The sequence below is a fragment of the Ursus arctos genome, unplaced genomic scaffold (genome assembly GCF_023065955.2).
Source record: "Ursus arctos isolate Adak ecotype North America unplaced genomic scaffold, UrsArc2.0 scaffold_2, whole genome shotgun sequence".
Classification (NCBI taxonomy): domain Eukaryota; kingdom Metazoa; phylum Chordata; class Mammalia; order Carnivora; family Ursidae; genus Ursus; species Ursus arctos.
Genome location: NW_026622874.1, coordinates 95,724,759 through 95,750,552, shown reverse-complemented (window position 1 = coordinate 95,750,552; position 25,794 = coordinate 95,724,759). Strand labels below are relative to the sequence as shown.

Genomic DNA, 25,794 nt, shown 5'->3' with positions numbered 1-25,794 from the left:
ACCAGGCTTCTGAGAGATGGAAGGACACTAATACATGATCTGTCCCTTACACACCAGGCTGCTGGAAGGGAAGGGACCACCCCTGGTGGGTGCCTGCCTGATCCCTCCAGGGGTAGGTCAGAGCAGAACCTTCCAAACAGGGCTCAGGGTGGGGAGGGGCATCCAGGTGGCTCGGTGGGTTGAGCGTCCAACTCTTGATTTCAGCTCAGGTCATGATCTCAGGGTTGTGACATCGTGCCCCACCTGAGGCTCTGTGCTGAAGCGGGGGGGGGGGGGGGGGGGGCGGGGGGGGGCGGGGGTGGTGCTGCTTGGAATTTTCTCTCTCCCTCTGCCCCTCCCCCTGCTTGTGGCTCATGGGCATGTGCGCGCTCGCTGGCGCTCTCTCTCTCTCTCACTAAATAAATAGCCAGCCACAGGGTAGCCAGGGGGCAGGCCCTAGCCACCTTCGATTCCCTGTAGGCAACCTGCTCCACCAGCACCGAGAACTACTATGCTGCCTGTTCTCTGCCAGGAGCAACGTGACCACTGGCAGCTAGTCAGGACAGAGCCCTGGTCCCCAGGCCTCCCCAGGGGGTCAAAATGGGGGAGCCGTGGAAGCAGTGACAGGAGTTATAGCGATGGCCACCAACCAAGAGCTTACAAGGCACCACGCACTGAGTACCTTACACGGGTGCTTGTTCAAGCCTCACTGTCCCGGACACGGGTCTTTGCTTGACTTTACAGATGAGGACAGGAAGCAAAAGAAGATAAGCAACCTGCCCAAGAATCCACAGGTCTAAGGAAACCCAAATCTGTTTCCAGAGTTCACCGAGACAGAAGGGGTATGCTGATGCTGGACGCATCGGCCTGCGGGATAGGTTTTTCCTGGCCAACACAGTTTTCAGGGGTTTTTTGGGTTTTTTTGTTTTTTTTAACTGAACTGTTGTTTAAAAATTGGAATATTCGCCATTAAAAAAAAGAAATCCAGATTTCTGCCTTCTGGAAAGCAGAAAAATTGGCAACATTTGCAGCGCTGACCTAGATTCATTACCCACCCAGCAACAACTAGTTGAACCACTGTGGTGGCCAGGACACACTCGTCCGATTACCACAGTTACCACGACCCCCCACGGCAGGAGTCGGCAAACTTTTCCTCTAAGGGGCCAAAAGAGTCCATATTTTAGGCTTTGCAGAACACCGGGCAACTCTGCCACGATAGTGTGGTAACGGCCACAGACGACGTGCAAACTAACTGGAGTGGTTAGTCTACCGCTCCCCCAACACCTATCACCGCGCGCCCACAGTCCTGGAAATGCTTCTCTGAATCCATTTCTCTGTCAAAAAGTAGGAAAGTGCCTCTGGCCCCTGCAGACGCGTCTCTCCCCAGCACCTGAGGAGGAGCTGCAGCTCGAGGCTCTCTCCCCCGTGACAACTTTCCTACACCCACTGCCAACAACCAATGTGCACGTAACGTCTGAGTGCCATTGTCTCCCTGGCCCTCCACTAGGGCATAGGCTCCGTAAAGGCAAGGACTAAGGTCAGGAAAAGAGGTTTTATTTTTTTATTTTTATTTTTTTAAAGATTTTATTTTATTTTATTTATTTGACAGAGAGAGAGAGAGAGACAGACAGACAGCCAGAGAGGGAACACAAGCAGGGGGAGGGGCAGAGAGAGAAGCAGGCTCCCAGCAAAGCAGGGAGCCCTATGCGGGGCTCGATCCCAGAACCCTGGGATCAGGCCCTGAGCCGAAGGCAGACCCTTAACGACTGCACCACCCAGGCGCCCCAGGAAAAGATGTTTTAAACAAGACACAGAACACTGACTACAAAAAAACAAAACAAAACACTGACTACAAAAAAAAAAAAACCCCAACAAACAAAATTTCACTATGTTAAAATTAAGAACGGTTCAACAAAAGAGGTCTTAAAGTAGAAAGATACAAGCTGTAAGAAAATATTCACAACACGGGGCGCCTGGGTGGCACAGCGGTTAAGCGCCTGCCTTCGGCTCAGGGCGTGATCCCGGCGTTATGGGATGGAGCCCCACATCAGGCTTCTCCACAGGAGCCTGCTTCTTCCTCTCCCACTCCCCCTGCTTGTGTTCCCTCTCTCGCTGGCTGTTTCTATCTCTGTCAAATAAATAAATAAAATCTTTAAAAAAAAAAAAAAAAGAAAGAAAATATTCACAACACGAACAAAAGGATCAAAATCAAGAATCTATAAAGAACTCTTACAATCCGTAAATAATAAAACGTTGGCAAAAATCATGAACAAATATTTCACAGGAAACACAGACGCCAACGAGCTTATTTTTATCCAACATCAGGGCTCAGGAACACAAATCACAATCCCAACGATCCCACATTAAATCCATTCAATCGGCAAAAATAAAGTCTGCCTATAGTGAGCGATGGAAAGAATGTGGAGCAACTGAGTCCCATATGCTGGTGCAACCACCTCAGAAAACTGCAGCTATGAAAGCAGCGCGTTTATTTACCCTATAGGCCAGCAAAACACCACCCCTAAGTTCATACCCAAGAAAGCCTCCTGCACATGGACTACAGGTGTGTGTGGAAACGGCCAGAGCAGCACATCTGCGACAGCAGAAATCTGGAAACAACTAAGTGCCCATCAGCGCAAGATGAGACGCGTGAACTGTGGTGTGTTCACGCCAGACTATTCAGCAGTGAAAACAAACGAACTAGGTGACGTGCAATAACATGGAAAAATCTTAGCAATATTTTTTTACTTTCCTTAAAAACACATAGGTACAATAAAACTACATAAACACGAAAGCGAGGGGATAATGGTTATCTCAGGATGGGAAGAAAGATCAAACCATTACACGTACACTTTCAAGATTTTGTTTTGGGTGATTGGAATGCAGTTAAACACATCTCGGCCCAAGCACCAAGCACTAGCCCTGGCACATGGTTTCTGTGGGGCCCATGGCTCCATTCCTGTTGGCCTCTTTGGCACCTTTCATATGTCAGAAGCCAGACTCACCTTCCTTCCTAATTCTGCTCCCCCCTCCCCCCTCCCCCGGGGGATTCCCTGGCCCCAGGCAGTTAGGAGAAAAACCTGGGTTTCTAGCTCCTCACCACCTTTCCCCCACAGCCCCACAGCTGCCTTGGCTTGCTTTCTCTTCCCTCCTCACCTCCTCAGCCCCTGCTGCCAGCATCTGCTTGGGACCTCTGTGCCTCTCACCCTGATAAGTATTCTCTTCCAACTGGCTTCTCCAACTCTGTCTCTCCTGGTCCACCTAAGAGGCAGGTGCAAGATTGAGCCTCCCGAAGTCGACTTCCCGAATACACTTCAAGTTCCTTGGGTTGACACTGAGAGCCCATCACAGTCTGGTCCTTCCCTATCAACAGTATTTGCCTGCACACTTGCCTTTAATACCTTCTTTTTGTTTACGTCTCCCCTTCCCTAACCCATCTCCAACAGTTTAACGACTGCTCCCCCCACAGACATCCAGCTTCCCCACCTCCATGCCTCAGCTCCATGTAGAATCCCACCCACCTGGCCACACATCCTCACCTTACCCATGCTTTCAAGACCCAATTTAAACAGCACCTCCATGATGCCTCAAGGTGCCCAAGTGAAAGAAAATACCCTCTTATCAACTTCCACAGCCCTTGTCTGCCCTTTACAGTTCTCTGCGTCCATTCTATCTCTTCAAGGAGGCTAGGAGCAAACTGAGGGCAACATCTCATGTCTAACTCCACCTCTATCAGAAGCTGGCATGGTGGGGCGCCTGAGTGGCACAGCGGATAAGCGTCTGCCTTCGGCTCAGGGCGTGATCCCGGAGTTCCGGGATCGAGCCCCACATCAGGCTCTTCCGCTATGAGCCTGCTTCTTCCTCTCCCACTCCCCCTGCTTGTGTTCCCTCTCTCGCTGGCTGTCTCTATCTCTATCAAATGAATAAATAAATAAAATCTTTAAAAAAAAAAAAAAAAGAAGCTGGCATAGTGTAAGGAAACAGTCACAAGAGCATAATCCAGTCTAATCCATCCCATACTTTAAAGCCAGTGTGCTCGTTTAAAATGCCCTCATGGAATTCTTCTGCTAAACTCCTGCTCCCCATAGCCTTGGCATGGTCCACAAAAGCCTCCACACTCAGCCCTCTGCCTACCTCACCAGACTCCTCTGCCCCACACCCATCCCTTGTTGCTCCAGCCACGTGAGCTACTTACAGTGGCCCAGGTGCACCACGTAACTTTTGGGCTCTGCAGATGTCCGGCTTCTCCCCTCCTTTTCAAGTCCTACCCCTGCACAACTCACCTTAGTTATCCACTTCCAATAGCTTGCTGACCTTCCCTCCTACGCCTTCCTGGACAAATGGCGGGGGTGGTGGTGGTGGTGGGGTTCTGCTCTGTGATTCCTCCCGCCTCAACATAGCACACCGACAACGCCTTGCCACTGTCTATGATCCGACTGTTCCACCAAAGGATGAGCTCCCAGATGACAGAGCTCTTGTTGCTTATCAGGGTGCCCCGCCACTGAGCATGGAGCTTGACACAAAGGCAGCACCCAGTTTTGTTCGTGCAGCAAAAGAAATAAAAATTTCCAGTTCAGATGCAAAAATCATGACTTGTGTCCTTCACCTCATAAAGCATGCCTTAAGTGGAAACCATGGGGAAAGCATGCTCTAAGACTGGTTAAACAGGAGAAGCCCTTGGCAAGAAAGCACTTGACTTTATTTGAGACAGTTGGCAATCAACAACCGGCTCCCAAGGCTGACTTTCATCCCGGAGACCTCAAATTCCACCCTCCCCAGTCTCTATCTCCTCTATGGAAAACCAGATCCAGAAGGCAGCAATGAGCAGTCCCTGTGGCTCTTACCTTTTCTCTCTGGAGAGCTGGCACAAACTGTCCCTTCTTGATGGAGACACTAGATCCTCAGGAGGAATGACTTGTTTGAGTTCCCATCTTGATATAAAACGCAAACAATAAAAACTGAGCAAATCGGAAAGCCTTGCTGACTCAGCAACGCAAATTCCAGGGCACCTTTGCCAACAAGGAAAAAGATGATCAGGTTTTAAATTGAGAAACAGCAGTCAGTGAAAACGAATGCACAGATGTTGGGTCTGTGCGCTGCGGCTAGGGACTGGAAACCACCAGATTTATTTTCCAATAGCCCGGGCAGGGCAGAAGGTACAACAGTCTCCCTCTACCCACTCAATAATCAAGGGGATGGTGAAAAAAAACAAACACCTCAGCTCTTTCACGGAAAGGCCTAAACGGACTTCACAAGCCAGTCTGCAGTGTAAGTATCCAGGAAAATTAGCACACCAGAAAGGGTGAAAGTTTGGCCAAGGTCACACAGCGAACGAACAAGAGGCCTAGTTAGAGTTGCCCCGATGGTAAAGCCTGATTTTGACTACCAGTAAGTCCATCTTATAGAACTCTAGGGGAGTTAGGATGGCAGGCAGAAATATTCTGAGTTAATTCTTAACGGTCCAAGCGCCTGTGCACACACTATTTCCATTGTTACTGGCACTTAGGGAAGTGGAACTAGTGTGGAGGAGAGCAGCTGGCTTGAGGGGAGGGGGCGGTGGACGAAAGGACAGCTTCAGAAAACAGCGTCTTCTCAATCCTCTTCCACATACATTATGCACCCCTCAAAAGTAACCCAGGGCCCCAGCAAACAGGAGTTTCCTGGAGCGCGACCCCTCCTTGAAGCGAGGGAAGCAGAGTTAGGGGGCAAACTCTTCCAAAGTACAGCCCCGGGCTCCAGCGAGTCGTCCACCTGAAGGCAGAGCCCAGCAGAATCCACACCCCGAACCACGGAGTCCGGGGGCAATAGCCCCACCGCCTCGTCCCTGTCCTGTGGGAAGGGGTACCCTCCTCGCGACCGCCCCAAACTCCCAGGGTCTGCGCCCCTCCCCCTGCTAGCCCTTCGGCTTCCACCCGGCGTTCACCCTCGCACCCGGTCCTGTCCCAAGCTGCCAGCGTGTCCGATTTCCCCCGCTCCCGCCTCCAGCTGCCCCAGCCCGGCGGCGGGTCCTCCCAATCCCCCCGGACCTCACCCCGGGGCTCTTCCCCGGCCCAGCCCTCCCTCACTCCCACGCCCGCCCCCTTCCGGTCCCAGCTCGGCTCGGTCTCCCCCGCGTCCCCGGGACCCCAGCCCTGGCGACAGGCAGGTGGCCTGCCCGCCCCTCTCACCGAGGCTGAGGAAGGCGAGGGGGCAGGCTGAGGGCACCGCCGCGCTCGGGCTACGGCTCGGCTTCGGCCTGGGCACTGCTCCGACTGAAGCTCCGACTCTGAGGAGGTAGCCAGAGTGAAACTCGGCGTCGCAGCTTCCTAGCGCTCCGGTGCGCATGCCCAGGACGCGGAGCCTTCTGGGAAATGTAGTTCCGTGGGTTGGGGGCGGGGCGGGACGCAATCCGACACGCGCCTGTTCAGGTGTATCTATTCTTCCTTCTTAGTCAGCTCGCTCTCTGACTTACTTCTTCATTAACTTACTGACTCATTTTAGATCGTCTTTACCCGTGCATACGCGGTGCCAGGCCCTGTGCTGGGTACTGGGGATTAAAACGTGAGTCAGAAACTTGGTTTCTCTTCTGGGAGAGCTTCATATCTACTTGGGGAGATAAGACACTCAAACGCGTACTTACAGTACAGTGGGATAAATGTGAGTTTAAGCACAAGAGTTGGAGCACAGAGGGTGTGGTTAATTTGGGGGAGCTGTCAGGGAGACATCACAAAGGGGTCGGGCGCCTGAGTTGGATTTTGAAGCACACACAGGGGTTTGCCAGATGGAGTACAGGGAAGCTCTTGCAAAGGAAGAGAGATGTGAAAGTGCTCGACGCATTCAGGAAGCAGAGAGATGTTCCCTGTGACCAGGGCAGGAGGGTACACAGAGGGGCTGAGGACAGAGAAAACAGATTAGGGTGTGTCAGGATATGAGTGTGGGGAGCAGGCTGGGTAAGATTATGATTCTTTTTAAATGCCCATGCAAGCAATTTAAGCAACTGGAGCCAAGAGAAAGATTCAAGCAAGGAAACGACAGCCGGCGTTGCACTTTAGAAGGATACCCTGTGTAGTAGGTGGAGGATAGGTTTAAAGGACAGAGAACGGAGCTGGAGACCGCTTTGGATGTTGTTGCTGTAGTCCAGATACAAGGCCTGAACCAGGTTGCTGACTATTCTTTTGGGATCACAGACCTCCTTTACAGAGCTAAAGAAAGCTATTCCCAAAATATGCTCAGATAGAAATGTGCACACACGTGCACATGCAGGTCACACATACAATCGTGCACACAGTTTCGGGGGTTCGGAGTTCTCTGAATCTTGGACTCCAGTTGAGTATCTTTACATAAATCTAATGTCACTCGTACTTCCTCAGGGATTTAAGGAAGAGACACCTCCCCCCACCCCCCATCATTCTGTTCAAAACTTTATTTTATAGAAAAGGAAGCTGAGGCCCAGAGAGGGGGACTACTCCACCCAAAGTCAGTAAGCAGTGGAAGGAGTGCCTGTGGCGGGCCCACTTCTGGGACCCTCGGCCAGGACTCTTCATGACCTAGGACCTGACTTTGAGGATATAGGTCTTGAGTCCAGGGAGGCACCGAAGTCAGGTTCTCCCAATGATGCCAGCCCTCTCTAGAACTGAAGAGTGACTTTCTATCTGTGATTTACACTAGGTGACTGCAGTGACTACAGATTAGGATGGGGACATTTCCCTTCTTCTCTCAGAATCTCAGTATTCTCAGCCAAAACCACCTACAACATTTCTAAAGCACCTAGCACGTGCCAAGCACTTGACATGCATCCCCGCACAGTAAATCCCCTCAATGAGGTAGGTACTAACGTCATCCCCATTTTTTTTAAGTAGGCTCCACGCCCGACGTAGGACTTGAACTCACAACCCTGAGATCAGGAGTGGCATGCTCTACCGAATGAGCCAGCCAGGTACCCCCTTGTTATCCTCATTTTAAAGATGGGGACATGCTGAGACAGTTTAAGCGTCGTGTCTAAGGTCACATAGCCGGCAACTGGCAGAGCTGGTCTTGAAACCAAGGTGGTGTCTAACTCCAGACTTGAGCAGCCCCACGTGACTGACCTCTCGGGAGTGGTGGGGGCGGGGAGGGTGGTGCAGACGAAATAGTCTGAAGCATTAGAAAAGCCTTTCTACACTCAAAAGGTATTCTCTCAAGTGCTTCCTTTTTCCTCAGTGAAATGCTTGAGTGATAGTTATTGTTCCCCAAATCCCACTGCACACACACACACACACACACAACACACAGGCTCAAACAGAACAGCGGTGGCAGGCTGGGCTGGACAGGTTCCGGAACCTAGGCTCTGGAAAGGGGAGGACATCTAAACTCAGAGAGCTGGAGGAGCTGGAGCTCTGAGGGAGGCTTGATGGGGCTACCCAGGTTGGGGACCAGTGTGGGAGCCAGGGGGAAGGCCAGGGTGGAGAAGCTTCACAGAAGTATTCCTACCTCTGTAGGACACAGCCTGGAAGTCTGGGTGCATAGAGTGCCTTCCCATGAGGTACAGCATACTAGAAAAGGGGAGGAGGGCTTCGGTCAACAAGTTGAGTGTGAGGTAAGGAGGTGGGCAAGAACAGCCAGCTGGGAGGCTTTGGAACATCTGGGTAGAGGGAGGGATTGGGGAGTCACAGGCAATGAGATTGAGATCACCTGGAAAGACCACAGAAGATAATAAGAGGTGAGTCCAGGACTAAGGAACACTGACTTTTGAAGAGCAGAGGAGACATAGAAGTGTCTGGAAAGGAGGCTGGACGGGGGGACCCCGGGGTGAGCATGGTGGCAGAGAATCAAGGGAGCGTCCCATGAAGGTGGCACTCAGTGGTGACAGGCACTTCTGAGAGACCCAACAAGGCGGTCTGCTGGGAGGGGTGCCTACTCCAGAACCCAGAGCCCCTGCCTGCCAGTTCCGGGCTCTCTCATCTCACGGTCTTCAGGAAATGCCCCTGACTTCCAACGTCGCTATAGGGAGGCCATTCATGACCAAAGTGGTTTCCACAGAGAAGCAGGGCCTCTATAGATGCACATAGATGTCTGTGGCTGCGAAGGTCGTGCAGTCTAGGAGTGCAGACCGCTCTTCCAAGCACAGCCTTTGTGTTCCACACATCGGGGCGGGGGGGCGGAAGAGGATAAACCCACACGTGTGGAATGAGGCAACTTACATAAGGTTGCCCGTGGCTGTGTGTGCCCGGAAGGACACTAGCCAACACAGTAACATCCGACGAGCAGGATAGCAGGTGATTTTCACTTTCTTTGTACTTTTCTTGCATCATTTGAGTGTGTCCCAATGAATAGTTTCCTTTTTTATAACCTGAAAAGAAAGACTATTTTTATTTGGGAAAAATAAAGAGTTTTGGTCGGGAAAAGAAGAAAATAGGACAGCGGCAAGAGGGAGAATGGGGGTAGGGGGACATGGACTTTAAATTTTTAGGTATGTGTGCTGTGTTCCGAGGCTGAAGCAGGATGTCTGTACCCCAGGAAGCTGGAAAGGAGGGAAACGGGCTCGGCCCCTTGCAAATTGAGCTTTAAACCAATGTATGTGGCAAAGGATCGGAAGCAACTGCCCAGCAGAAGGGGGGCTGGTTAAATGACCTTGGAAAACGAGTAGGAAGAATGAGGAAGATTCATAGGAGCTAATGGAACGGTGGCCAAGATCTATTGTTAAGTAAAAAAGGAACTTGCAGAGTGTAGAGAATGTGTACCTGTTTGTGTTGGTTTGAAAAATGTGAGAGTGTCCCCCACCAATACACACACACACACACACACACACACACACAGTAGGGCAGGTTAGGTATGCCCGGCATGAAGTGCTCCTGGGAGTGAAAGGAGCTGCCACATTCCTGGCATTGGCTCTTTCTCCTAACAAAATCGTCTGCCCAGAAGGGGAGCTTCGTTGGTTGGTGGTGGGGTTTTTTGTTGTTTTGTTTTAATGTCTCAAAGGCTGAAGTTTGTGCTGCCGCCCCGCAGGCCTTGGAAGGCTCCCTAGCAACTGAGAATGAATGACGTGGCCCAAGAAAGAATGTGGCTGTTGGCCACAGAACAGGGAGCGACAGTGGCCAAAGAAACTTAATTTTTTTTTTTCCCGAAGTCCTCAGACTCCACTCCAGGTGCCAGGGTTTACTGCTTCCGAAGGTTCTGATCCTGGAACCAACCCCAGCTCACCCGGGAGCAAGAAAAGATCAATGTAAATCTGGGAAAAGGCTAGACACGGGGGCCCAGCATCCCGCTAAGGGGCTCGAGCACTTTCTGATGTTTTGCTTGGAAAGGCAGAATTTTGTTGCTTGGTGCCTCGGCTAATTGGCCTCCATCTGACACTCTGGAGGGATTGTCTGATTAGAAGCCACAGCTGCCTTGCTCATTATTTCTGATTAATAGACAGCACCTGGCATCTCTGGGCAACGGTGCCCACTCAGGACCCAGGTGTGACCTACACAGCCAACAAAAGCATGATGGCTTTGCAGCCCCAGGAGTGAAGCCCCTAAAAGCGTTATCTTATGTAAGTCCCGGCCCCTTGGAACACGTTTTGAACTGGCTTGTCCTTTTTGCTGGTTCCCTTGCTGCAAGTCTGAAATAACTGATGTGTATTCACAGCGAATTCATCCGAGAAGTTTATTTTAACACTAGGCAATCTCACTCGACCTATGCCCTCCACCCCAGTTGTCCTCATTGTAAGTTAATATCCTGGCATCCCGGTTTGGGATCCAGAGTTGCTCAAGAGAGGGCTCAGTGTGGTGTGTGGACAAGCCAGGTTTCCAAGCCTAAAGGCTGAGGGCAAGAGGCCCCCCGAGAGACAGAGCTATCTTTCTGGTGGTATCCAGCCTCCCCCTGAAGACTTCCATTAGTCCCTGGGAGCTGCTTAGAATCTCTTGCTAAAAATACCTGAAAAATCCAACACTCATCAGGCAAAAGTGTGTGTCTCGGACATGGGCAAAAAGATGACTGGATGTCCTCTAGCAACCTTCCAGATTAGCTGGTTCTATAAAAGTCTGCCTTGCCTAGCCTTTTTAAATTTATTCTCTTTAAAATTGAGAGAGAGAACATGAAGGGGGGGCGGCGGGAGGAGAGGGGTGGAGGGAGAGGGAGAAGCAGACTCCGCTCAAGCAGGGAACCTGACTCGAGGCTCCATCCTAGGACCCCGATATCACCACTGGAGCCAAAGGCAGACGCTTAACCGATTGAGCCACCCAGGCACCCTGAAGGTATTTTGCAATTCTGTATATTGCAGAAAGCCGGTGGTAATGCAAATGCTTACAATGGATTCCCATCTGTCCGGGGAGATGCAATTGATTTCTGCCCTTTGGAGGAAGCCAAGTTTGCATCTCTCAGCGAATTCATTTCTGCATTCCTGATTACCTTTATGTAATTCTTCGGATTCTCCTTTGAACCAGTTTTAACATCCTGTGGTTTCCCTCAAGGAAGGAGTTACAACAAGACCTTTGACACATTTTCATTTTGTGTTTATGCGAGCATGATTTTACTCCCCCCACACCCCGCCCCGCATTGTCCTTTTCAACAACCCCCTCTCCTTTTTTCCCCTGGCTACCAGGAAGCACCAAGGCAACGTTTTTTGGTTTTTTTTGTTTTGTTTTTAGATTTTATTTATTCATTTGAGAGAGAGAGAGAGACAGCCAGCGAGAGAGGGAACACAAGCAGGGGGAGTGGGAGAGGAAGAAGCTGGCTCCCAGCGGAGGAGCCTGATGCGGGGCCTGGTCCCAGAACGCTGGGATCATGCCCTGAGCCGAAGGCAGACGCGCAACGACTGAGCCACCCAGGCGCCCCCAAGGCAAAGTTTTAAACCCACAAAGTGTTGATCTACTGGGAGTTTCACTGGATGTAATAGGAAACTTCCCCAAACGCCGGGGAAACAGTGGCTGTGAGCAATGGAAATCCAGACAACCCTCCGCTGCTTGCTAGCTCCCTCACTTCCCCAAACTTCCAGTGGAGTCTGGAAGGCAAGGCCTTCTGCGCTCACTGCTGGAGGCGGCCTCTCTGGCCCTGCCCGGAGGCCAGCTTCACACAGCGCAGAGGCCCGCCTAGAACTGGCTGGGGCTGACATCCAGGGTCACATTCTAGTCACATTTCCTCCCCACAACCAGATACGGCCACTTCCTGTTCCCGCTGAGGACAGCAGAAGTTGAATGAGAGGAGTTCCCAGGATGTTGTAAGCCCCAGAAACAGGAGGGCAGATAACGGATGGGTGGCGGTTGCGGGGACAGTCCCCCCTGGCGTGTCCTGGAAGCTCATGGAGCCTTTCTGCATGAACACATGCTGGCGGCCGGGAGTGCGAATTCTCTCGCCTCCAGAAGGTCTTTCTGGCTGGTCTAAGGATTTTGTCCCCAGCTAGACCCCAGGACCTGACCGCTCACCGCGCACCTGGTTGTACTCAACTTTGTCTTACGCTTCCCCCTCTGCTCTTCTTTGCTCCTCTTCCCGGCTTATCTCTGAACTCAGGCAAATGAACCCTGAAACCACCCCTCAGGTGACGGCAGCTGCCTTGACCAAACCTCCCACAGGGCCAGACCACCCAGACCTTTTTGAGTGATACCTGACTCGCACCTGCGCAGATGGACCATGGAGTGACCTCTGGAATGACCCACAATCACCGTTACCTCATTAGAGCACTAAAATCTCCACCCAGCCTCATTTACAGCATGTATGAGGGAAGTCTAGGCATGTTTCCTTAAGACGCATGCGCCACCTTACGCCCACCTCTGTAGGAAGACAGGGCTTCCTGATCTAGTCATCCTAACCCTAAACTCAAGGAACCCATCCACCCTCTTTCTCGAGCAGTCACTGCGTTGGAAGCCTTTCCCCGTGATCTCCTTATTTGCTCAGCCTGGTGCGGTTTGACTTCCTAAGGTGCAAACTCATGTGGGTAAATTAGAAGTTGACAGGAGACAGGTTAACAGGCAAAAAAATCGGATTTAATTTTGTAGGTATGAACCACTTGTGTATGTGGGGTTCCCAAAGACAAAGGTGACATGAAGTATATAGGCCATCCTGAGCTAAGGGAGAGGGTAGGCAGTGTATGGCAGTTCACAGGGCAAGAATCACAGGCGTTTGGGGACACCTGGGTGGCTCAATCAGTTAGGCGTCTGCCTTTGGCTTAGGTCATGATCTCAGGGTCTTGGGATCAAGCCCACATTTGGATCCTTGCTCAGCGGGGAGCCTGCTTCTTCCTCTGCCTGCCACTCCCCCCTGCTTGTACTGACAAAAATCTTAAAAAAGTCACGTTTGCCCCCCTCCCCAAAGATGGGTCACTCAGACAAAATTTCTGGTAAAAACCTCCAATTCTGGAAAAGACACCCCCTCCCCCATTTCAATACTTCTAGATAGTTAAGGGAGGGGCAAAGATTTCTCTTGAGCTATTGGGTCCCCATTGGCATGTGGCCTAGCTTGAGCTGAAGGCCGAGCAGCACACTTCGGGGAGACTTGTCCTGAGTCCCTTCATTGGACCCCAAGTACCACATTACTCCTCCCAAGAACCCTGAAGAGTGGAGAACCCCATCTGAAAGGCAATGACGCTAAGTAGGAGGAAACAGGCGCGGTGAGGAGTAGAGCTGGGTGCGATGGGACGCAAGCCCAGGTCCTGCTGTGTGAGTCAGGCGGCCATCGAGCACTCTACTCACTCAGCCTCTGGCCAGCGTGTCTCATAGATGAAGTGACTTGCCAGGCCAGCAGTGGCAGGGAGCCAGGCTGATTCTCTGCCTCCAGGCCATGTTCTGCTGTTCCTGTGGGTCTTGACATGGACCGTCCATTGCGTAGCTCCTTTTCACATTGTTAGTGGCCCTGGGAGGCCTCCCTTCCTACCCCACCCCTTACAGGCCATCCAGGCCCTCCATTCTTCCAGAAGAAAGCACTCTCCTTTCCTCTCCTCCCTCCACACCTGCCTCTCGCATTTTGTCCGGCCAGGACCTGCTGGATCTTTAAGGATTTGCTGCAGGATCACCAGCTCCAGGAAGCCCACCCCTCCTACCTCCAGCCTTTTGCTCCCTCACGAAGCACACCTTGATTTGCTGGGGCGGGGGCAGGATTCCTTCCTGATGCAAATCCCCTGACCCAGTGGACTTTCAGACACCTGAATCACCTGGAGATTTTAAAATGCAGATTAGATCCGGGATGGGGCCACAAATTCTGCCTTTCCACAAGTCCCCAGGTGATGTTAATAGTGTGCACAGACCACACTTGGAAGGGCAAGAACCAAGGTCAAGGGCCCTGTTCTCAGACCCCAAGTCACAAAGCCTTGCTCTGAATGTGCTTGAGACATCTGTCTATGCTCTGGTCAACACAGCCGAGCCCCTGCCCTCAGCCAGGCCCCAGGCTGCCATTCCAGACACAGTAATTCAGCTCCTTTGGTTCCGATCAGTTTACGTCCAACAAGCCTGCCCGACAAGTGCCAGCCCCACTTCGCCCATGAGGGGCCTCAGGCTCACAGAAGGTAACCGGCAAAGCTGGGATTCCTGAAAGGGGCCTTCACCCACTCAGAAGGAGGGGTCGGGGTCTGGGATGAGGTTGGAGCCGGCTAAGGGGGCGGGGTGTCACAGCTAGCAGTGGAGGGAACAGGACCCCCAGCCTGGAGGGGGGGGGCCACAAGCTGCTTGGGCATCCCTCGGGCCTAGGAGAGGAAGGCAGCTCGATCAGAGAGGGAACAAGGGAGCTCCCCCCAGTGACTGGAAGCTTCAAGCAGGGCTCAGCCCTTCCAAGGCGCCTACCTCGGAGTCTGTGGCTTGGCCACAGCACACTCACACTGACCGTGCACCCCAGATATGCTCCCTTGCAGCAGCCTCAGGCCCAAGGTGACCACTGCCCTGGACCTGGTCACCTCTGGGCCTCTAGCCTGCTGCCCCTAGAGAGGCAGACTCCGTCCTTTCCTCCCTGCCCCCCACCCCCCCCCATTTCAGGCGCACGGGGTCCAGAGACACAAGACCCTCTGCTAGCCCAGTGGGGGCTGGTAAGGTCCACCCTGTTTTGCCCCCAATAGCTGACATCTCGGCCTCCTTGGAGACATGGGATGATTGCTGCCTGGGAAGGTGAGCCCTGCTCCCAGGGAGGTCATGTTGCCCAAAGCCAGGAAAATGCAGGCTTGCCTTCACAACCCAGTCTGGCCTCTCTGCTGTGGACAGACCACCCGACGCTGGAGGTGCCAACAGTCCTTGCTGAAGGGTGCTACTGGAACCCACAGCACTGTTCTCCCATCTGCCCCCCTCCCCCCCTCCCCTGACATCACTGCACCGCATCCCAGAGCTCACTTTCTTCTTTTATTGGGGAACAGACACAGGGCAGATCACAGAGCGGGAAGCAGGGCGAGGCCTCCGGGCCAGGAGCAGGACAATGGTAGCCAGAGTCAGGGATACCACCGTGGCCAGGCCTAAGCCCAGCATCACAGAGGTGGGAGGAGAGGTGGACCCCCCCACACCACCATCACCAGCCTTTCCCAAGAAGATCAGAGGCCCCACGGTGATCTCTGCTTCTTCAGTCACTGAAAGACACAGGACACCTGAGCGTCATCTTAGTCCCGAACCAGGGGTCAGATGGAGGGTTTTTGCTCTGTTTCAGATTGAACTAGTAGGTTTTCTTCTAAAAGCTGCATTATGGGACACCTGGGTGGCTCAGTTGGTTAAGCGGCTGCCTCTGGCTCAGATCATGGTCCCAGGACTGGATGAGTCCTGCATCGGGCTCCTCGCTCAGCGGGGAGCCTGCTTCTCCCTCTGCCTGCCTCTCCCCCTGCTTGTTCCCTGTGTCTGACAAATAAAATCTTTAAAAATAAAAATAAAAAAACTGCGTTATCTCCCCACACTCCCGATCATACCCTACTCAGAACCCCTGGCTGATGCTGGGTTTAGAGCCCCCCCCATTAGCCCCCAAGGCTTCTATGTAAGAAAGCCCAAAACATCATTCCCCCAGTGGTGAGCAGCCTTAAATGGGGGACCAAGGAGGAATGTCACCCTGCAAGGACAGCGGTACCCTAGACGGAGGAGAGGGCAAGAAGCCTGCCAGGGTCCTAACACCTACCGTGCCTGCGATTTCGGGCTCGGGAAGCAGACTTGGGCCACCCTCTCTCTAGGTGGGACAGCCTCCTGGAACGGCCTGGAAGTCCACAGCTGCCTTTGCTACAACAGCGACAGATGTCAGCAGTGCCTTCTACAGGGAACCATCTGAACGGGGGAAGACAAGATCGGATGGCCCTGTTGCCCTCAGGAACCAGCCCGCGGCTGACGTACATACTAAGGGAACAGACCCCAGGGAGGCCGCTCAGGCTTTCAACCCCAGCCACGTCTAACCTCTTGGTGGACTTGATGAAGGAACAGGCTTTGTTTAGCTGGTCCGGGACTCGGTCAGCCGGGGTGACCTTCAGATGGCAGGTGATGTAAATCTAGAAGTAAGAGCAGCTGTTACTGGAATTCCAGGCTCTACCAGGGGCTTGAACAAACCAGTTCTTTAATCCTTAACCCTTGGCGGAGTTCCATTTTAGAGATAGGAGTAGAGGGTCAGAGGTGAAGTTGCCCAAGAGTTGAGAAGTGGCAGCTCAGATTCTAGATCGGAACCTACCAGCTTTATTACAACACCCCCCTCGATTTCTCAGACTCTGTCTAACCACTTACCACCCTACCACCTGGGATAGGGGAAATTTTGACACAAAGCCAGGGCTCAGGTCAGCCCTGGTCCTCTCGGCAGAGGCATCCCCAGGCAGAGGTCCCCGCCATACTCCAGGTAGTGTTCTGGCACCCCCTGCCAACCCTACAAGGACAGAGAATTTCTACCACCTTCTCTGAAGTCTTCTGCAGAGCCACAAACCTTGGCTACCACCTAGTGGCTGAGTGTACCAGCAGGGAAGCCACTTCAGAAATTTGAACAAGGGTAGGATGTACTTCTAGCCACTGGTTTTGTTTGTAAGATTTTAAAGTGATCTCTACACCCAACGTGAGGCCTGATCTCAACCCCAAGATCAAGAGTCACGTGTTCCACTGACTGAGCCCGCCAGGCACCCCAGGCCACCAGCCTTCTATCTGCCCCAGAAGAGGAGAGCTCTAGGGTCCCTCAGAATCCCTATTTCAGGAAAGCACTGCTTCTATCCTCATGCTTCTTCCCAGTACATTTTTTGATGTTAACAGGGGCCTAAGACTCTAGAATGGTTCTCTGTTCCTCTTGAGTGAAGGTTTACTTCTGTGCCTTGGACACAATCAGCCAAACCATCCCATTTACTGTTGAGGGAGAACCCTCCCCGAGCTAAGGCTGCCTTCCACGGATGCACATCATCCTCTGGTCTCCGGTGCCCCCCCCCCCCAATCCCTAGAGATGGAGATACCAGCTCAGGCTGCACCTGTGCTGATAGGCACCACCCATATGAAACCTCATCTCCTCTTCGCCCCAGTAGGTCACCTCTGAAGTCAATGGCACTCCCCACCCCGACTAGGATCCTCCACTCTAGGACTTACAAGGTCACCGATCTAGGGGCCAGGACCCTTTCTCAGCCCGTTCTCCTTTATCCGCAGCCCCATCCCACCTAGGACCCACCGTCAGGAACTTCAGGACATCTCACCAATAGCCTCGATTCACACCCTTCCTGCTCTTGGCCAGCCTGTATCAAACTTCCTGTTCTCAGAACAGACCTGCTGGGCACGGGGTGGTAGCCTCAGTGTCATCCACAAATTCACCGTGTTTACCCCTTAATGCCCCTCAGCCATATAAGCCTTTGGTTTAGTGGTTTGTAAACCCAGTTGCTTATTAGAGTCCCCTGGGAGCTTAAGTAGCTTTTGATGATTTCCGAGTAAAACAAGACAGTATTTTACTGTCATTCATCCTTTAGTCTAATGGTAGAAATCTAAATAGGTGTATGGGTATTTGTGTGAAATTCTTTCATCAGATGAGGATTTCCATAATACAATGTTAGAAAAGGGATGCCAGTCCCCACCCCAATTAAGTGAAAAGATGGGATTATATGACCTTTCCAGGTGATGAGTATAGAGCCAGAATTAAGGGGGGGAAAATCCCTGCTACGATCACTTCCTGACCAGCTATTCCAAACTTCACATCCCCAGCTCCTAGCTCAGGAAACTTATTTAAGAGCTACTTGATTTTTATTTGTGAAATTCTACCAGCACTTTCTGGCTAGAGACCAGTGCTACCTGTGCTTGCTGCCCCAGCCATCAGAAGCAGTCCACGTCTTCGCTCCCTCCCTCTCCACCCCCAAGTTTTAGGCTGGGCTTTCTAGCTTAGCGGTTCAAAGGGTGGTTCCCAGAGCCAGCAGCAGCAACAGCATCAGCACCACCTGGCGAGGTTACAGATGCAAAACCAAGTCCTGGGGGTGGGGCCCAACCTACTTCAGTAAACCCTCTGGATGCCGCTGATGCATTCAAGTTTCAAAAGTCACTGGTCTAGTCTACGATCACGTTCACGAGACTACCGTAGGAAGAGAAATTCGTACCTGTTTTCCTCGCCCTTCCAAAAAGCCTCCAGGAAAGCTGACACCTGTTTTTGTCAACCCCTTTGCTCAACCCTTCCTCTGGCTTCCGGCCCTGCCCACCATGGCGAAGACCAGGTTAGTGACCTGGCCACCAGGTGCCGTGGTAGGTGGTCCTCATCTCATCCGAACCATTAGCTCTTCCCCTGGTTTGTTCTATTTTGAAGACCCTGGATTCTCCCCACCTTTCATGGGTTTCCTACCTCCCTATAAGGGTTTGTGCCACTCATGCTTCTTCCTTGAAGATCTCATTAGAGCCCACGGCTTTATCTGCTGAGTTCAGAGTTTGGGGACAGGAACAGAGCTATCAGGTCATTGCTTAAGGAGATAGCTGGTGACCCACAGCAGACAGTAAACCTGGTCAGCCTGACCCTATAGTTCAATCTTATTCCAAGTCTCTCCCCACCCCCCAAAGCAGGCTCCACACCCAACGTGGGGCTTGAACTCTCAACCCTGAGATCAAGAGTCACATGCTCCACTGAGCTAGCCAGGTGCCCCCAAGTTATTTTTTAAAGGCTAATTACCGTGTTTCTGGAGTCATTAGCAAAGTGGAACATGTCTACTGTGAACTGCAGAGTCTCTGGCCTGGGTCTGGGTGCTTTGAAGGCAGAAGAGGCATCAGAGAGACCATCCACAAGACAGCTTTGAAGAGAAGGAGTGGACAATGGAGTCGGGGGCTGAGGCAGGTGGTGGAGGTCAGGGTGTTACCAGGGCTCCCTAGAGAGGTGACCCAGCCCTCACCCATGGAAGTCCACGATGGTGTGATGAGGGGAGGCATTCCGGGCTGGTGTCAGCGTGGCCACGCAGTGGTCCACGAACAGTTGCAGTGGCACGTGGCTGCCAGTGTGGACTTCGGCCTGGAGGTGGGCTACGTCTCCCAGCTGGAAGGTGGGGGACCGCTTCTCAGAGCCCCAGTCCTCTGAAAGGCACACAGTCAGGGGTGAGACCGCCAGAGCTCTCCCTGCCAGCCCCCCTCCGCCAGCCCTCCTTGCTTACCCTCCATCAGGCGGAGGGAGAAAACGAGCTTCTCCTCTGAGAGTATCGTGGTCCTAAAGGGCACCCAGGTGGGCAGGATGGCCTGGCTGCTCACATTGCTGTGTCTGTGGAGAAAGGCAGCTGTCCACACCTGTTCTGAGCTCACCCTACCTGGCGTCAACGGAGAGGGTGTATCTCTCGTTTCTACCTCACCACAGGGTCCTCAGCTGCGGCCCAGCCAGGCAGCAAGTCCAAGGCAGCTGAACAGACACCCGAAGTCTGAGCCTGCCCCCTGCCCCTCCCAAACTCCACACCTGTGAGTGGGCCCCTCCCTCCAGCTGTGAGGACATTGCAGCTGAGGCACGAAGATGGGATACACCTGACCTCAGAGTTTGGGCTCTAGACCCAGGTCGGCTTCTCAGGGTTAACCCCAGAGTCAGGTTTTGGGTCTGAGGCAGCCAGCCCTCTCCGCACCGCTCAGGGTTCTCGAGGCGGGGTGGGGGGGGGGGTGCTGGTGAAGCCCTTCAGAGATAAATACAAAGAGGCTCTGGTTTTTGAGAGGCCACGGGGACTGTCTGAGCCTATACCAGGATGGGAAGGTCCTTGGAAGCAGTGGGATGTCAGCCGAGGTCTGCCCTGCCAACCCCACTAGGTCTCATGCAAGAGGCTGCGTCTAGGCCTCGGGTATCTGGAGTGAGGACAGAGCATCCCAGCCTGGGGCAGACCCTGCACTGCCCGCCGCCATCGAGCCAGGCAAGCCCATGTTCTCAGGTCAGTGCCAGGCAGAGACATCCTAAAGCGAGGCAGCCGTGGTCCCAGGAGGCCTTCAGCCTCTCAAACTAGTATGGGGGCGGCTGGCCTTTCTGCCCTTGGGTCCTCCGTCCTCCGTCCTCCCCCACCCGACCTGGTCAGGCTCTGAGCTCCCTCCACCCCTGCTGCCAGGGGTTCAGAACCCATTCCACCACATCTCGGCTGGTCTCACCAACTCCATCTGCCCCCGGTTCCAGCTGTCAGAGAAACAGTTCTTACCCGTTCAGCTGGGCTCTCAGGGAGGGGTGCCTGCTAAGGTGTGAGCCTGAGCACCTTCTCTGGATCTGGTTGGGCCTTTAGAACCCCTCTGTCCCCCTTCGCTTGTTGACTAGGCCCTGGGCTCCAAGCCCCACTAGTGGCACGCTGCACCCCCCTGGGGAGTGTGTGACTCTGCCCAGACTGTCAGTCCCACCTGTCCCGGAGGCACCCTCCCAGGCCAGAGCTTGTTCTGGGAGCCTCTACCAGGACCCCTCCCCAGGCCCACACCCTCAAGGTATCAGCACCACCTCCCTTGCCTCCTGCCAGCCTGTGCGCGCTGCACTCAGCTGAGCCGCACAGGACCCGGCATTGTGGCCTTGTCATCATGAGCCACAGTCACCCTCTCCTCATGCCCCAGGGGCCAAGGTCACAGGCACGTGCTTGGTGTTAAGGCTTAAGTGGTTTCTCCCACCTTTGTGGGTGTCTTGGGGGAAGCCAGAGGCAAAGAGCAGGCTGCAATAGCCCAAGCCTAGAACTTCCCCCGCCCAGAGAGTTCTTCAGAACTTCAACGTGGGCCTGGGCCTGCAGCTTCCACCAAGAAGCTCAAGGTAGACTCAGGAGGCTCCCCACTCCCAGCTGGGGCAGAGGGCCGTGACGTCAACCTAACTACTCACACCTTACAGCAGCCAGGCCGCCAGAGGGGCCCGGTCGCACACTGACCTGGGATAGTGGCACTCGATGGGAACCTTGGCGCGGTTAGTCCTCAGGACGGACAGGTTTCCCGCGGGCCGGGGGCTGTGCAGCAGGAACGTGCTGTATACCAGAGCACGGTCGGTCACCTGAGCGGAATGGAAGCTGTTACCCCACCAGCATCGCCGGCCCACACAAGGGTGCAGGGAGGGCGGCCCCGGGCCCTGGACTCCAAGCCCACCCTCCCACTAACCCATGGGAAAGCCTGAACAGGTACCACCCTCCAACCTCCATCTCCGGGGGTTGTGATGCCACCGCAGAGGGTCTGGATCAGCTGTCAGGCCCCAAGCGGTGCCTGAAAACCAGGGGTGTTGGGCATGTGCTCCCCTTCCCAGGCTGCTGAGCCCCATCCCAACACTGTTTCCTTTTGGGGGTGGAAGGGGGGCAGGGAAGGCCTGGGACCAAGAAAGCCACCTGGAAGAACCCAGAAAGTTCCAGGAACTTTAACTCACAGCCACAGCAATTAAGACTCAACTTGCCCTTCCTTTTCTGACTTCTCATACCCACATCACAGAAAGGGAAACTGGGTCAGTGGTTGCCTGAGGCAGGAAGAACTCAGGCAGGTGCTACCGGATACTTGGATCTTTCAAGGGGCCACCCGGGAGGTGACCGTGCTGCCTGGCCCTGCCCAAACTGCTCCATCTTTAGGGTAGAGTCCTAGCTTTCTGTTAGCGAGGCCCCAAAAGGACCAGCATCATCATCTGTGGGTCGCTCTGTTCCGAAGCTCAGGGCATTAAACCAATTACCCGCCCAACTGGTGAGACAGCACAGGGCCTGGCCCCAGGTCATGCTTATCAGACAGAATTGGGAGACAACCCCCCCCCCCCGCCCCGATTGTGTGTATTGGAGTCACCTGGGGGCCTTAAGGACCTCACTAGCTGGCTGGCTTCCCACTGCTGGCCTGATTTAGCCCAGGAGACGGGAATCAGGATTTTTAAATGCTCCCCGGGTGGTTCTAATGACCAAAGTTTGGGAGTTACTCAACCAGAATGATTCCTCAAATAACACCTGGGGTTCTCTGGGCTCCCTGTCCTCTTCCTGGGGAAACAAGGGCCAGGAGGCCTCAGGGCAAGCCCTGGGGATGCGGGCAACATGAGGATCAGAGCCCCAGAAGGGCTCCAGGTACTTAGTGAGCTTGCCCCTACCTTAGCCAAGCTGAGCTGTGAGTCCAGGGCCAGATAGGCAAGAGCCCAGGACAAAGGAGAGGACAGGCTGTGGGGTGGCAGGAAGCCCAGGGAATCCGGGACCAGCTAGGGATCCTGGGCCCAGTCCAGCCCTGCCTTGCTGAAAGCCCCTCCTTGTAGGCTGAATTACTTAGCTCTTTAGTACCTGCCTCCTGAGTTAAGCGTCCCCACCCCCCGGGACCCTTAACACAGAGGTGATCATGACACCCTTTGCCCCCTCCCTCAAAGCCACATCTCTCCTGGATGCTTTCCAGGGCTTCACAGACCTTCAGGAATCAGAGTGGGAGATTCCCTGTCTGGCCCAAAGTGCACAGGCCGGCCGTCTCTGGACTCCAACCCTCCTACCTGATTCCAGCCACTAGGGACAAGTACTTTCAACCACCATCAAGTCACCAATTCCAAGCTTCAGGCCTCAGCTGCCCCCTGCCCTCAACCAGTGAAAGGGCTCTGGCCCAGCCCCACCTCTCCCTGGCTCTGCATCCACACTCCCCACGGCCACCAAGGGGGCCAAGTCTCACCTGCACCCCGTTGCCACACTCGTGCAGCCCGACCTCAAACCTGACCACATCATCCGTGTCCACAGAGCCCAGGGGCTCACAGTTCTCCGGACCCAGGGTGAGGTCTGCAGGCCTGACGAGCTTCCCAGTACCGAACAGGTCTTTGCTGACAGTGACCACCAGCTGGGCCTCCAGACACTCTACCACCACGGGGGGCCTAGATGGCAATGGGTAGGGGGTCTCACCCCACCAGGTGGTCTGGGAGTAGCACAACCCCGTGCCACCCAAGAGCAGAGAGCAGATGAAGAGCCCATAGCTCAGCCCCATGGCTCCTCCAGTCACTCCCCCTGGTAACTCCTGATCAGCAACCACCCAGCGGTCTTATACCCCGGATGATGCCACCTGCACCTGGGCTCCCACCTGCCTCCCTTCCCCAACCAATCAGGGGGCCAGTCCCCAATCTAGCAGCTTCGCATCACCTGGCAGCTTGTTAGAACTGCAGACTCTCAGCCCCCCCCCCCCGACCTACTGAGTCAGAATCTGGTGTTTTACTCTCTTCCCAAGTGATTTGTGTTCGAGTTAAATCTGACAAGCGTGGGCGGGCAGCGTATTCACTCATAGCGTCTTGCCCCTTCCCTACTCCCACTCCCATGTGTCAGCCCTTCGCTGGCCCAGCGAGGGAGTTAAGAGCAGTCCCAGGTCTACGGGGGAGATGGGGAGAAGGGCCTTGATTGGAGGAGGGTGGGACGGATCAGGGGTGGCATGGAGCCCATTCCAAGTGAGAGAACAGGAAGAGGCCTCATTAGGAGACCAGGGAATTTTAGGGGTTGTTGCCCAATTTTACGGGAGGTAGGAGGGGAGGTCAGTTTAAGTAGAAGCAGCTGTGTGAACAGAGGTGAAGAGAGGGCACTGGGCGGGCTTGGGAGAAAAGCCCGGGAGCTCAGAGGTGCCGGAGCCACGGTTCCCCAGGAGGGAGTGAGAGTGGCAGTTTAGGCGGGTAGGGCGGCCTGGGGGGCGCTGGCTGGAGGGGGTAGGACCAGAGAAGAAGGTCCGGTGGTTACTATACCAGTCCTGGTGGGAGAGGGTGAAGAAAGACTGGCAGGGTCAACATACACTGATGGACTACTCTGCCAGGAAGGAGGGGAGGAGGACTACAAAAATTAATCGCACCGGGGCGCCTGACTGGCTCAGTCGCATGCGGCTCTTGATCTCGGGGTCGTGAGTTCGAGCCCCACGTTGGGTGTGGAGATAACTTAAAAAAAAAAAATTAATGGCGCCTAATTCCCACAGAAGTGTGGACTCACTTGCAAATGCTTACTTCTGAAGTAATCAAACCATAGGTTTAAGTTGCTTAAACAGTCCCTTGGTGGTTTTTTTGGGGGGGGTATTTTTTTTAATATGTACTCTAGTTTACTCGTGGGATAATAAGTGAAGGGAAGAGATTACCCCCCAACTTCCTTTGACTTAACCAACATGGGTTGTGGGGGGCAGTGTGGGGTGCGGAGGCCGCCGGCACAGAGAAGCAGCTCCCAGCTCACCTCGGGGAAATCCTCCCCTCTGGGTTTGCTGTGTTAAATAACAAAAATTCAACCCAGTGAATTTTATTTATTTATTTTTTTTAAGATTTTAATCTTTTTTTTTTTTTTAATACAGAATGCTCATGAATTTTAGTGTCATTCTCGAGCAGGGGCCATGCTAATCTTCTCTGTATTATTCCAATTTTAGAATATGTGTTGCTAAAGCGAGCACTTAAAATTTTTATTTTGTTTTTTTATTTCTTAAAGATTTATTTATGAGAGAGAGCGTGTGCGCATGCGTGTGCACGTGTTGGGGGAGGGGCAGAGGGAGAGAGAATCTCAAGCAGGCTCCCCAATGAGTGTGGAGCCTGATGTGGGGCTGGATCCCACCACCGGTGAGGTCATGACCTGAGCCAAAACCCAGTCAGACGCTTAACCGACTGAGCCACCCAGGTGCCCCAAAGATTTTATTTTTAAGTAATCTCTACACCCAGCGTGGGGCTCGAACTTACAACCCCGAGATCAAGAATTGCATGCTCTGCCAACTGAGCCAGCCAGGCGCCCAACCCAGTAAATTTTAAAGAGCTAATTGTCTTTATTGTTTGGTTCATGAATCAGGCAGCATCCCATCTAACAGATAGAGGGGAACCCCAAAGAGCCACAGGAAATGAAGGGATTTTTAAAAATAGAGAGGGAGGGGCACCTGGGTGGCTCAGTGGGCTAAGTGTCTGACTTTGACTCAGGTCATGATCTCAGGGTGCTGGGATCGGGTCCCATGTTGGGCTCCGAGGTCAGCGGGGAGTCTGCTTGTCCTTCTCCCTCTTCCCCTCCCCCTGCTCATGCTTTCTTTCTTTCTCTCTCTCTCAAATAAATAAAATCTTAAAAAAAAATTAAAAATAGAGAGGAATTGGAACAAAGGAAATCATTAGAAAGAATTCATTGTTTTGGGCAAGGTCACCCCCCAAGGGGAATGGAAGGGGTCTTTCAGTAAGCTTCCTAGTGCTGAACCTAGCGCAGGAAATTCCTACATTGGCTAGTTAAAGGTTACATTTCTGGCGAGCCTGGGTTGCTCAGTTGGTTAAACGTCTGACTCTTGATTTCGACTCAGGTCACGATCTCAGGGTTGTGAGGTCAAGCCCCACGTGGGGCTCCGTGCTCAGCAGGGAGTCTGCTTGAGATTCTTTCTCTCCCTCTGCCCTTCCATTCCCCCACCCTTCTCTCTCGCTGACTCTAAAATAAATAAATAAACAAATCTTTGGGTTTTTTTAAGGTTACATTTCCAAGGGATTGAAAGTATAGTTGGTTTACTGACTTGGGCCCTTAACACAAGTGATGCCTTTTTGGGCCTGTGGTTTTCTTTTTAACCTACCTACCAGGTCCAGAGGGAGGGAGCCAGCTGTGGCCCAAAGCCCCCAAAGAACAGCTAG

At 53.3% G+C, this 25,794-nt stretch overlaps 2 protein-coding genes and 1 non-coding gene across 13 annotated transcripts in view; all 3 read right to left on the bottom strand.

The window, feature by feature from the left end:
• DTX2 (deltex E3 ubiquitin ligase 2) overlaps positions 1-6,308 on the bottom strand; it is a 36,338-nt gene extending 30,030 nt beyond the window's left edge. For 2 of the 11 annotated variants that reach the window (XM_026516046.4, XM_026516050.4), the window contains exons 1-2: positions 6,147-6,308; positions 4,824-4,988 (exon numbers count right to left, since the gene is read on the bottom strand). The gene's annotated coding sequence lies outside the window, so the exon portion shown is untranslated. Of the gene's footprint in view, positions 1-2; positions 248-4,823; positions 4,989-5,910; positions 5,981-6,146 lie in introns of those variants that run through there. The other 9 variants (XM_026516047.4, XM_048224566.2, XM_057315134.1 and 6 more) reach the window with 8 other exon arrangements.
• Positions 6,309-15,233: 8,925 nt separating this feature from the next.
• On the bottom strand, positions 15,234-23,177 carry ZP3 (zona pellucida glycoprotein 3). The gene is made up of 8 exons (XM_026516370.3): positions 22,872-23,177; positions 21,140-21,258; positions 19,433-19,536; positions 19,178-19,355; positions 18,961-19,078; positions 16,257-16,348; positions 15,988-16,130; positions 15,234-15,454 (listed from the first exon to the last, which is right to left on the bottom strand). The coding sequence occupies exons 1-8, from the start codon at positions 23,175-23,177 to the stop codon at positions 15,234-15,236; spliced, it is 1,281 nt and encodes a 426-aa protein (XP_026372155.1).
• A 1,315-nt stretch (positions 23,178-24,492) lies between these two features.
• Positions 24,493-24,599, bottom strand: LOC113268026 (U6 spliceosomal RNA). The gene has a single exon (XR_003321002.1). It is a non-coding gene; the product is annotated as a U6 spliceosomal RNA (small nuclear RNA).
• Positions 24,600-25,794: the final 1,195 nt, after the last annotated feature.

Coding starts and splice junctions, on each gene's coding strand:
- ZP3 (XM_026516370.3), bottom strand. CDS start 23,177: ATGGGGCTGAGCTATGGGCTCTTCATCTGCTCTCTGCTCTTGGGTGGC. Junction 19,537..21,139: donor ATCGAGTGCCACTATCCCAG/GTCAGTGTGCGA, acceptor CTTTCTCCACAG/ACACAGCAATGTGAGCAGCC. Junction 19,356..19,432: donor CTCCCTCCGCCTGATGGAGG/GTAAGCAAGGAG, acceptor TGTGCCTTTCAG/AGGACTGGGGCTCTGAGAAG.